The following is a 12,298-nucleotide window of genomic DNA, read 5'->3' on the forward strand; positions in this document are numbered from 1 at the left end:
AGAAGAATTTTGCACTGAAAACACATGAAGGAGGGAGGTCCTATCATCCCTTCCAGAGAATCTTAAAACTGTGAACTCAGGAGACTCGGATTCCCCGCAGGAGTCAGAGTCACGAATTTGCAAGCACATAGCCATGCGAATGCCTCTCCGCTCGGCCTTCGAAAGGAGAAACCGTCGCCACAGTCCAAATAGTAAAACATACAAATTGGACCTACAACCCCCTTCCCTGGCCCCCAAATTCCCAGTGTAAATCCCCTAAAAATCAGGGAGCAGCGGCCACCGCCGCCACAGCAGCGTGCACCGAACGCGCGGAACTAGGAAGAGGAATCTCCAGCCCACCTGGGCGTCTCTGATTGGCCGCCGGCTAAGCTTGGAATTCTGGGTCATATGGCGTCACATCCGCCGGGGCCGCCATCTTGTTCCCAGGGGCAGTTGGCGGAAGAGATCGCGCTCTCAGGCCGCCGGCTCGCTTTCTGCTTGGAGTTCTCCCGGCTCTCGTCTCGGCCTCTGCTCTCGACCTGGGTCCATTTGTCGGCGTCCCGGTTGTCCTCCCTCACCCGTCTGGGCCACAGCGCGGCGGCCCCCTCTTCCGACGGCGTTCCATGGAGTAGGGTCCCGGACCGTTGTCCCGAAGAGCGAGATCGAGCTTGGCCCCCTCCCCCCCCTCCCTCCCTCCTTCCTTCCGCCGCAACATGGCTAACAACAGCCCCGCGCTGACAGGCAACTCGCAGCCGCAGCACCAGGCGGCCGCAGCCGCGGCCCAGCAGCAGCAGCAGCAGTGCGGCGGCGGCGGCGCCACCAAGCCGGCCGTCTCGGGCAAGCAGGGCAATGTGCTGCCGTTGTGGGGCAACGAAAAGACTATGAACCTCAACCCCATGATCTTGACCAATATCCTGTCGTCGCCTTACTTCAAAGTGCAGCTCTACGAGCTCAAGACCTACCACGAGGTGGTGGACGAGATCTACTTTAAGGTACGAGGCGTCTAGACCTGGGGATAGGGGTTAAGTTCGGAGGAGGGGGTATGGAGGAAACGGGCGGAGACGGCCCCCGAGGTCGGAGGATTGGTAGGTGGAGGAAGGGTGGGCGGAGGGGAACCGGTGGTCAGTAGTACGCCAGGGAAGGGTCAAACTGGGGCCGCCCTCTAATTTCCTTTTCAGGTTTTTAGGGCCAGGAGAGCCTGCCGCCATTGATCTCTCTCCTCCCCCAACCTCCTGCCCGCCCCTGGGGGGGGAGTCGGACGGGAGGGGTGGGGGGGAGGAGAAACGAGTAACTGAAGCCTCTCAAGTTTACAGCCTTAAAATTATTTCTTTTGACGTGGATCTACTCAGCGCCAACTTGTTGGTGCTTCTCCCGCTCACCCACGCCAGGGCGTGTATTGACTTCAGTGTTGGCCTCGTGTTGTTGGTATTCACTATCCTATCCAGACAGGGAACTGGTCAGTGTGTGTGTCGGGAGGGGTGGGAGGGTTGAGGGTGGAGAGGTGCAAATGGAAGAGACGTACCGAAGGCCTGGAAATTTTCGCAGCAGGAAGTCAGGAGTAAGTGATCTCAGTTACCTGTGCATTGGGCTTATTATTTAGAATTATCTGGGCCCTGGGCTTCTGCGGCAGGGTCGGTGCTGGTTTGGCTGTGCTGGGGAGCTCACCTGGCGCCTCCTCACTGCACTCTTGTCTCAGTTCTTGTTTCGTTAGCAGGATTGACTCAGTCTTGCAGCGAGGCTCGGAGCAGCCCAGGGTCGCAGGTAGAGGTATGCATTATTAATCATGCTCAATCGCCATAAATGCATTTCCCTGGTTAAATGAACGGCTAGGTTTTTTTTTTCTTTTTCTTTTTCTTTTTTTTGGCCATTGATTTTGGTCTTTTCCTCACCAACTTGGTAGGCTTTCTCCACTTACCTCCAAATTATGTAGTTTTAAAAATATCTTCCAGGCCTCCTAAGGTTAATTTATATTTTAAAGAATATTATAGTAATCTTAACGATCTTTAAATACTTTAGATAGAACATCTGCTATAATACAGTCCGTTTTGTCGGTGTTGTCTTGTAAAACACTTGACAGACAACATAAAGTATTTTCTGTGATCTGAACATAATCTGTAGAGGTGTTAAGAGAAGGAAATTTTCTTTATTTGCTTTTAGGTTATGTTTTGTCTGCCTTTTCCCCAATTAAGTGAATAGTGAAGGATTTTGAGATACTAGTTACTTTTGATAGATCTTATTTTGAGAATACAGTTCAACCTTGGGTATATAAAGTACACTGAAAACATGGGTATCCTCTTACAAGAGTATTGTGAGTAATTGTAATACTATGAACTAGTTTTCTTTAAAAGGTAAGGCCTTGTTCAGCATGGATACAGTATGGCAAATGTTTAAGCCGTAGCTTTATTTGTGTAGTAAATTTCAAACAGTTGAAATCGGGTTCCTGCTCTTTTTGTGGCAGGCTCTGTTTAACAGCATAGGCAAATGTTAACATGATAAGAGGAAAAGCTTGTTTTCAAATTTCACAGTACTGTGTTTTGAAACAACTTAAGATTGTACTACAAATTACTTAAATTTAGTTACAAAATTAAAGACTCAGATTTTGTTGAGACATCCAGATCAAATAATCATTGAACTATGTAGCCTTCCAATTTTGTAAGTCTGTTTTGTATGGCATCCACACCTTTAGTTAGCCTTTAAGGAATTGAAATGTCTTTTATATAGCAAGCTGGGAGAAGGAAATGAAACTGTAAAGCAGTGCAGCAGTCCACTGAGCAAAATAGTGTAGTGCTTAAATTTAAATGCATGCTTTTCTGTCTGAAGCCACTGAAAAAGACTGGCACATGCCCATGGGTGGGTGTAAGTAAAGTTTTTGAAATACATAGCGAATGAACAGGATTTTGCTTTGTTTTTTCGTTTCAAGTTAAACAAATAATGATTTATTCCTTCCAAAAGACCTTGAGTTCTGTCTATTGTAGAGCTTGTATTCTTTCTTTGCCATTTTAAGGTTAAGTATGTGGTTTTTATAGGATGCCCCACCTTAGCAAAGATCGTATCTTTGTGTATACTTAATAAGACAAGTCACACTTACTTCAGTGTTTTGTTTTTGACACAGTTTGTATTCTGGGAAGAAATAGAATTCGTTTACATAATTAGGCTGAAAATAAATTATACAATAACAGGAATGATCTCTGTGTAGGTGTGGCCTTTGTAATTTCCTCTTCTATCAGTAATGAACACAGTGCCTGATCATGGTGGGGAAAAAGTATGAATAAATTTTGCATTAAAAGCAACTTTTGGTACTGTTTTAGCATACTTTCTTCAAGTCATTTTTCCTTATTTTATAATAAGAAATTTTAAATTACCATAAAAGTGAAATATTAAGGGCACTTTAAAGATTTTTTTGAAAAAGGCATTTAAACTTTAATACTTTATGCTTTAAGTTGGAGTTTCAAATCCATTTTAAAATAAGAAATTTTTTAAGCAACTCATAATAAAATACAAATTTTCTTTTTACAAGTGTATGAGATTAGAAATTTCCTGTCTCCACATGTATCAGCTCTCTGCAAAGCTACTTTAATGGGATTTCTACTCTGTGAGGCTGTTGAGGTCTTGTTAAACCTTAGTAGCTTTATTGGTTCTATTTAAATATCTCAGCAGTTTTACATACTTAATGTGTGTAAACAAAATATATACAGCATGTCAGAATACGCAACTTCCAGACTTTTGGAAGAGCTGCTCTATTATGGATTGGGGTTTACTTGAATCATACTTTTTAAAAGCACACGAAGTGTGAATGTTTGTTGTGTTCCTCTTTTTTGTTTTCAGGTCACGCACGTTGAACCATGGGAGAAAGGAAGCAGGAAAACAGCTGGCCAAACAGGGATGTGCGGAGGGGTAAGTAGAAGTACGTGCATTTTTCAGTTTTTCTGTGTCTCATAACTGAGTTTATATTTAGAAAACTTAAAGTCTGTAGGTTACATACTGAATTACAATTAGTCTGTGTTTTTTAAAAATTTAAGTTTTCCATGAATGGGATTAGAAAAGCATTATGTTCTTTATGCTCCATTCTCAATTATGCAGTGTATCTTGTTATTAGTTAACACTCACGGGATTAGTCAATTGATGTTAAGTGTCTCTGTTAATTATTTTACCACTCTTTCTTAATTCTTTACCTTAAAGGTTCGAGGCGTTGGAACAGGAGGAATTGTTTCTACAGCTTTTTGTCTGTTATACAAATTATTTACTCTAAAGTTAACTCGTAAGCAAGTGATGGGTCTCATAACACACACAGATTCTCCATATATTAGAGCCCTTGGATTTATGTATATAAGGTGAGCATGCATTTCTCTACATTTATGATAAATATCTTACTTTAATTGACATAAGCCTGATCATTAGTCTTTTTTAATTCTAGGTACACACAGCCCCCTACAGATCTATGGGACTGGTTTGAATCCTTCCTTGATGATGAAGAGGTATGTCAACAAGGGTAATAATTAGTTTTCTTCTAATTACTCTCGTTTTAAAATATCTTTTATATATTGGTGGTTTAACATCTTCCAGAATTTTCTGTAGTTAAATTATTACACTCAAATACTTCAGGAATTAATGTCCTACTACTAACACTTGGTGAATTTTATTTATCTTAGGTTTAGTTTCTTAAGTTTTACTTTCACATTTTTAAATTGTTCAGATGTAATTTGGTTGAACTATTGAAAATTATCTCTTATTTGTGTTCTATGTATTGCACTGATCTTGACCTGTACAGTTGATAGTGACTTTTTAAAGTGGGCCATGCTCAAGACTGAGGTGGTAAGACATGCACATAGAAATATTAATTATAGCTTCCCCTTACCTCCAGAACTCTTCAGTTCTTTACCCTATAACTTCTTCTGAATACTAATATTCCCACTTGTGCAGAAGTGCAGAATTGAACTTAAAGAGGCTGACAGTTTGGATGACTTGTTCAAGGTGACAGAAATATTTCAGTTCTAGCTTTCTGATTTCTATTATACTATACATGTTTATAAAGTTAGAAGGAAACCTTCTGTTTAAATTAGTACTTTACAGTTTTTTTTAATTATAAATCTAGCTTGCCATTCAAGCTTAACAAGGTTGAGCTTGTTACATATGTTCAGAAAAGTTACTTTGGGAAACATGACTGTGTCAGATTTAAATCATTGATACAAGTGTTCAAGTCCAAGATCTCACAAGAATCTTAATAGTGAGCAGTGTTGTCCATATATCTGTCCCCACCACTACTTTGTGTTTTAAAGTTCATAAAGTAAACTGAGCAGTGTTTTAGTAGTCCTATTTAAAACAGCCAAAGAATTTTTTTAATTAAAGGATAGTTCTAAGGGAAATCTTTCTAGTTTGTTTTTTATTATTACATGCACAACTAAAAACAAATCTCACCCATGTAGACATGGAGAATTTTTCTTTGCTTTTTTTTTTTTTTTTTTTTTTTTTTTTTTTTTGCTTATTTATGAGCTGTTTAATATATCAGAAGAAGCCAAAAGTGACTTAGGTGACAAGTCACAGTCTTTAATTTTTTTTTTTCTTTTTAGATGAGTTTTTTTCAGGCTGGGGCACTTCTCTCTTTTGTATTTAGAAATCATGTCCCTCTTCATGATTGGTATTAGGTTTCTTTCTGAATGCTTCTGTTTAATCTGTTTTTTATTGTGTTTACAAACCTAAGGCTTTCTATTTAAGCTAACTTACTGTTTTTCTCCTTAGATATCTGCAGCGAGTATATTTGGAAATACTGTATATCTGAACACTTAAATGTGTGTGAGTGCAAGCAGTTTTACCTTTAGCTCTTGTTTTCCTGTTTAGATAACAAATCTCACTTTCCTTGTGTGCTTGCACTATAGGTTTGGGACTGACAATAGCTGACTAACATGTCCTGAGCTGTGAGAGGGCATAGCAAGAAGGCCTTCATGCGGTAATGACCCTTTTCAGAGACAATGGTCATCATGGATTATGCGTTTCCAATTATTTGTTCATTTATTTATTTTCTACATAACTCTAAATTAGAAACCTCACTGCTTCATGGCAGTTGGTTTGCTATTGCTTCCAGTTTTATTAGGGCTTCATTTTATATTAGAGCTGTTAAAAGATAATCTTTAGACAGAAATTGTCTGAAGTAGTTCATGTGTAGCTAGGTTACACTGCTAGGAATGATGTGTGCAAACATGTCCACAGAAATAAAATATATGCTAAGTAGGTATGTGGAATGTAAATTTAAGTTGATTGTTCCAAATAGTTCAGTTATGTAAGGGGGTGTTTCATGTTCCCGTTAGCTAAGTGAGGGCACTTCTCTTTCTGTCCATGAGGCTGCAGGGTTTGTTCTCACCTGCATGCACACACTAAGCCCAGATGTTTCTCTGTATCATTCATTACCAGATTAGAAAGGTACACAAATTGAAATTTTTCTGTTAGAATTTTTTTGTATTTGAGATTCCAAAGATGGTTATATTTTTATAGTATTCGTGTGTTTACTGAGAGAATTTCTTTGACGGCCAGGATATCTTTTGTGTTTCTGTAGGACCTAGATGTGAAGGCTGGTGGAGGCTGTGTAATGACCATTGGAGAAATGCTACGGTCTTTTCTTACAAAACTGGAGTGGTTTTCTACTTTGTTTCCAAGAATTCCGGTTCCGGTTCAGAAGAATATCGATCAACAGATTAAAACCCGGCCAAGGAAAATCAAGAAAGATGGGAAGGAAGGTGCTGAGGAAATAGACAGACATGTTGAACGCAGACGTTCAAGGTAATGTAATTCTTGAGTTACACTTATTTTGAAAATTGCTTTGCACAAAGGTCCTTGGAAATCATGGCATTTTCAACAAGATTATGTATCTGTAAATAAGAATAGGGAAAATTTTTTTTAGCTTTAATTATTCCTGACATGTAAGCTGTGGATCTAAATAAGTAACACTGGTGAAAGTTAAATTTTTATGATATGTTTTATTCATTCACATTTTTTTCCCTTCCCTCTTCCTTTCTTAAATATTAGGTCTCCAAGGAGATCACTGAGTCCACGGAGGTCCCCAAGAAGATCCAGAAGTAGAAGCCATCATCGGGAAGGCCATGGGTCTTCTAGTTTTGACCGAGAATTAGAAAGAGAGAAAGAACGCCAGCGACTAGAGCGTGAAGCCAAAGAAAGGGAGAAAGAAAGGCGAAGATCCCGCAGTATCGATCGGGGGCTGGAACGCAGACATAGCAGGAGTAGGGAAAGACATAGAAGCCGTAGTCGAAGTCGTGATAGGAAAGGGGATAGAAGGGACAGGGATCGGGAAAGAGAGAAAGAAAATGAGAGAGGTAGGAGGCGAGACCGTGACTATGATAAGGAAAGAGGTAATGACCGAGAAAAGGAGCGGTCAAGAGAACGGTCCAAGGAACGGAGAAGTAGGGGTGAGATAGAAGAAAAGAAGCATAAAGAAGACAAAGATGATAGGCGGCACAGAGATGACAAAAAAGATTCCAAGAAAGAGAAAAAGCACAGTAGAAGTAGAAGCAGAGAAAGAAAACATAGAAGTAGGAGTAGAAGTAGAAATGCTGGGAAACGAAGCAGAAGCAGGAGCAGAGAGAAATCAAGTAAACATAGAAATGAAAGTAAAGAAAAATCAAATAAACGGAGTAGAAGTGGCAGTCAAGGAAGAACTGACAGTGTTGAAAAATCAAGAAAACGAGAACATAGCCCCAGCAAAGAAAAATCTAGGAAGCGTAGCAGAAGCAAAGAACGTTCCCACAAACGAGATCACAGTGATAGTAAGGACCAGTCTGACAAACATGACCATCGAAGGAGCCAAAGTATAGAACCAGAGAGCCAAGAAAAGCAACATAAAAACAAAGAGGAGACTGTGTGAAAATTTTTTGTACAAGTGGATCACATTGAATCCTATAAATGTTGGATTAAATCTGCTTTTTTTCCCCCCTCCCGAGTTGAGATTGTGCAGTAGTTTCGCACTCTTCAGGCTCCCTGTAGGCTGCATTTTCATTTCCTCTTTTGTGTAGGGAAGTGCCTTTGTAATCCCATATATTGCATTGATGTTTTCACCCAATTATTGAGTTTGATACATGATGCACAGATTGTTCTTGCATTTTTATTGTTTAATTGTTTTTGAGATGTACAGTCTGTACATATGTCCTGAAAATGTTTTAATTCCTTTGGCATGGTTGCCATGTTGGTTAAATTTGTATAAGGCAATAAACTGCCACTAATTCTATTTTTGTTTTGTAGGTGTGGGATTATGGTTTGTGTACTGAAGTAGCATGGCTGTGCTTTTCGTAATAGAATGCTAAAGACTTTGAGAATGGATCTTGGATGTTTGTTATAGGAGAATTATGTGCTTTCAATGTACATGAAGGCAGCAGTTGTAGGATTAACATTCTTGTCCACTGTATATTATCTTGGAAGGCTCTTGTTAATATGTTAAACTTCACATTCTCCAGTTAACTTTAGAGAGAATTTATGAGAAGTTAGTTTCTGGTGCAGAGGTTTAAATTAGGCTGTGATTTGATCAAAAGTCCTTTTAGCATTCTACCTCAAAGGGACACTGTTAGTATGCCTAAAATTTATTCATTTAGCTTTCCTTTTTTATTTGAAAAAATACATGACATGTAATCTTTTTCTTGAATTTTTCAGATTTTAAAGTACTATATTAAAGGAGAAATTAATGTCTAAAGCCTAGCATTCTTGCAGCAACCCTATACTAACGTGAAATTGGGAGAGGGTGGGGCAGATGAGTAGAGAAATAGATGCAAGCCTCAAGCTTCCAAAGCATTTTTATAAATGGAAAATACTTAAATTATGAAACTGCTTGATAGTGTCCTTTTTTTAAATTCAGAACTTTTTTTATTGATAATGAAGATTGCTGTTTGAGTTTTTAAACTTAATCTAGAACAGAGAAGTATTAAAAGTAATGCTATGTTGCATTATTTAAGATTATCAGCAAATTATTTGATAGACTGTTCCTATGACTTGTATTCTGATTACAGAGAACGATCATGAGTGCGGAATAAATACTGGATTAAATCCTTTATCCTGGGTGTTGGCTTTTCCCCCATCTGTTAAAATTTTTTTTAATATTTTTATTGCAGAAATAGATACAAGGTTAGTAGAGTCACACTTTGTGTAGAGGGATATTTCAATGCCCTGGTGACAAGTGAATTTTAAATGTGTAGATAGGATTGGGCATATGTAGTAGCCAATCATCCTTTCTAGAGTCCTTAATAAGGCAGTTCCCTTGTTCCCTGGGTGTTAATGTGTGTCACTAGGTTGATCAGGTGATTACTTAGTTTCACAGCAGAGATCCTAATTGAGGGACTTGCACTTGGATTGCATAGTAGAATCATTTAAATTTTGGGCTTGAAGGAACTTTTAAGAGGTAACTCATCCAATTCTTTTTAGAACAGAGAAATAGAGGTCCAAAGTGATCTGGTAGGTCATTGCCAGGACTAAAACTTCAGTGTTCCTGACAGTGTATACCATATTAACATGTGTTTTATCTCACTGTTTATATTGGTCAATTGATGGGCATCCAGAAGCCACCTTGCAAAAGGTGTTAAGTGGAACAAAGGAGTACATTCTGAAAAGTCCTTCCTATGTGGGCTTAACATTTGTACCTACCTAACTTCCAGAAAAACCTCATTAAATGAAGGAATTCCTCTGAAAATGCTATTTTTCTTTTAAGAGTAGAATATTGAATCATATTATCTTTTAAACTGAGCATCAAGTGAAATAACACTGGACATGTAGAAATTAGAAAACTCTTCCAGAGTGACGAAAGCCAGATTTATCTTACATTGAAAATACTTTCAGCATACCTAAATGAACAGTGCTCCTCCTCTGAATATAGTTCCACCTGAAATAGGGGTAATTCAGTGGTGTGTTTTTGGTAAAGTGGGGAAAGAATTTCAAATAGAAGTGAAAATGCCACACTGCATTTGATTTCAGGTTTACTTTGAGGAGCATTATGATACGTAAGAGAACGTAAATACTAACTAGTTAATATATGAATGACTTCTTTGGAGAGTAGCTTTCTAAAAGATGGAAAACAAGGCTCTGAAAGACATCTCCAAATTGTTTCTTGCAGTTGAGAAAACTTGAAAAGCTTTTGATAGAGCTTAATATAACTAGCGGCCTCCATCCAGTTTTCTTAACTTACTGAAATGATTTCACCTTTCCATGTATTAGTATCTTTCCTCTTCTGTTTTTTAATGTTCAATTTGCAATTAAATCCTATACATGAGCTAGTATATTATCAGTCTTGAGATTTTAATAACAAAGTTTCCATTTTGATACTCCTTAATTCATAATCTTATTAGTTACGTTTAGTTCCTGTAAGGCAGTCGTTCTTAACCTATGAGTTACAGGCCCCTTTTTAGGGATCTAATGAAAGCTACAAATCATGTCTAGAAAAATAAAAAGGACTCTAAAATTCACATGCAACTTCAGAAGAACTAAACTGCCCCAGGGCTTTGGTGTGATTTCCTTACTTTTCTTCTAGGGTGTGATTAGATATTGTGTAGTTGGGAATGAATAGCAAATTTGGGATCTGAGAGTGTCCCAAGGTCAATAGCTGTTGGTTTTTTGAGTTGTTTTTATTTTAAAAATGAAAAGGGGAGGGGTGGTTAATGGTCAATTGCTTTCCCCCAAAAGTTACTCTTAATGAATATAAGTAGTTTTTTATGTGAACAGTAGAGATGAGCCCCAGACACTGGCAGTTTGTAAAGTTTTCAGCTCATTTCCAGTATGCAGCCTCAATTATAAACACTGACTAGTTGGTCAGTTCTCACTGGCTGTATTGGCCAACTGGTGGACTTTAAGTTGGTTCTGGTACTGATCTGATTTTATCATCTTGTGGATTCAGCCTTGAAAGGCTAACCCAATTACAGCATATCAAGTAGAGCTGATTTTATGGGGAAGGAACACTTCCTGATAGTCTGAAATTCCTTCATCATCCCATCCTGTATCTCCCTGCATGTTGCAAATAGTTCTGAAGTGGCATTTTTCACTTTAGGATCATTGGCTATCAACACAACTGTTACTATAGGAAACATGAGTGTGACTACAGTCAACTGAAAAATGTTAGCCATTATAGCTGACTTAAACTCCACTGTTAACTCAGAGCACTCAATTTCTATTAATTATGATCCATAATGTTGCACAGGTAAAATGTATTCAGGGTTGGTGGGGGAGGGTATAGCTCAGCCGCAGAGTGCATACTTAGCATGCACAAGGTACTGGGTTCAATCCCCAGTACCTCCTTTAGAAATTAGGTAAGTAAATAAACCTAATTACCTCCCCCCAAAAAGGGGGAAAAATACATATGCGGGTGGGGGGTGGGGATAGGGTTTCCAGCCTATTGGAAAAGTGAGGTACACTTGTTAAGTTAAACAGCTGAACTTTGTTTCATTTCATACGACGTATAAGCCATGATGTTTTATCACAAGAATCAGGAAAGGAAATCCTCACTTAAGCTTCTATGATCTGCAAATACCTAAAGTCCACTAATCTATAAAGCTGGTTTTCCTTGGTCAGTACTTTTTCTGGCCATTCTGAAGTTGATTTATTTCTCTATTAAGTCAGTGGATTTGGCCACCACCCACAAATTCCTAACATCTTGAATAAACAATCTTGAAAACAAAAAAGTGTGCTTGCCAAGCAAATGCAGAAGTCCTCTTGCCCTCTCACATTCCCTCCTGTTCAGAAATCCTGAAGTTACCAGTGTCCTTGACACTTAATAGTACCAAAAGAGGAGATTTAAGTGCTGGACTCATCCAGCCAAACCAGACAGTGGTTTAGTGAACCATTTCTTCCTAAATGAAATCTTCTATCTCTGACCCTTGTTCTGGGAAGTTGAGTTATACTGAGATTTGTCTAGGAACCACCAACGGTTTGTGGATGTGCCAGGTATCAATGTATTTCTTGTCAGCTCCTAAGTTTACCCTTCATTGCTCTGATTGTGATATTGAGATGAACCCTTTAAACATTTCTCTTTTGCCTGCTGCAACAGTGCTAAACTCAGTAGAGGATGCTGGAGGGATGCTGCAGAACAAAGGAACTTCTCTTCCTGGTTCTGGTGTGTTTTCTTTTTCTTGCTTCTGCAGTGTGTAGGGGCCAGTGGCATGTAGGATACCCAGTGGCACCTCACGGGAGGCTGCTTCCCATCAAGTCTAGTAGTCCCCCTGCCAGCCTCCCAGCACAAGTCTTGCTGGTGCCCCAGCGGTAACTTACCAGTAAGTCTTGGCACACCCAGTGGCTGGCTTCCTAACTAGTTTTGTTGACATCCCCTCCTCTCCAGCACCCTGGG

The 12,298-nt window shown here is 39.2% G+C and overlaps 1 protein-coding gene across 1 annotated transcript; it reads left to right on the top strand.

Annotated features, from left to right (window-relative positions):
• The first annotated feature begins 398 nt into the window (after positions 1-398).
• On the top strand, positions 399-9,025 carry PRPF38B (pre-mRNA processing factor 38B). Its single transcript, XM_006179929.2, has 6 exons — positions 399-971; positions 3,805-3,873; positions 4,159-4,310; positions 4,394-4,454; positions 6,527-6,750; positions 6,997-9,025. Exons 1-6 carry the CDS (start codon positions 693-695, stop codon positions 7,847-7,849), a joined length of 1,638 nt encoding a protein of 545 aa, XP_006179991.2. The 5' UTR covers positions 399-692; the 3' UTR covers positions 7,850-9,025.
• The last annotated feature ends 3,273 nt before the right edge of the window (positions 9,026-12,298 follow it).

This window comes from Camelus ferus, chromosome 9 (assembly GCF_009834535.1).
Source record: "Camelus ferus isolate YT-003-E chromosome 9, BCGSAC_Cfer_1.0, whole genome shotgun sequence".
Classification (NCBI taxonomy): Eukaryota; Metazoa; Chordata; class Mammalia; order Artiodactyla; family Camelidae; genus Camelus; species Camelus ferus.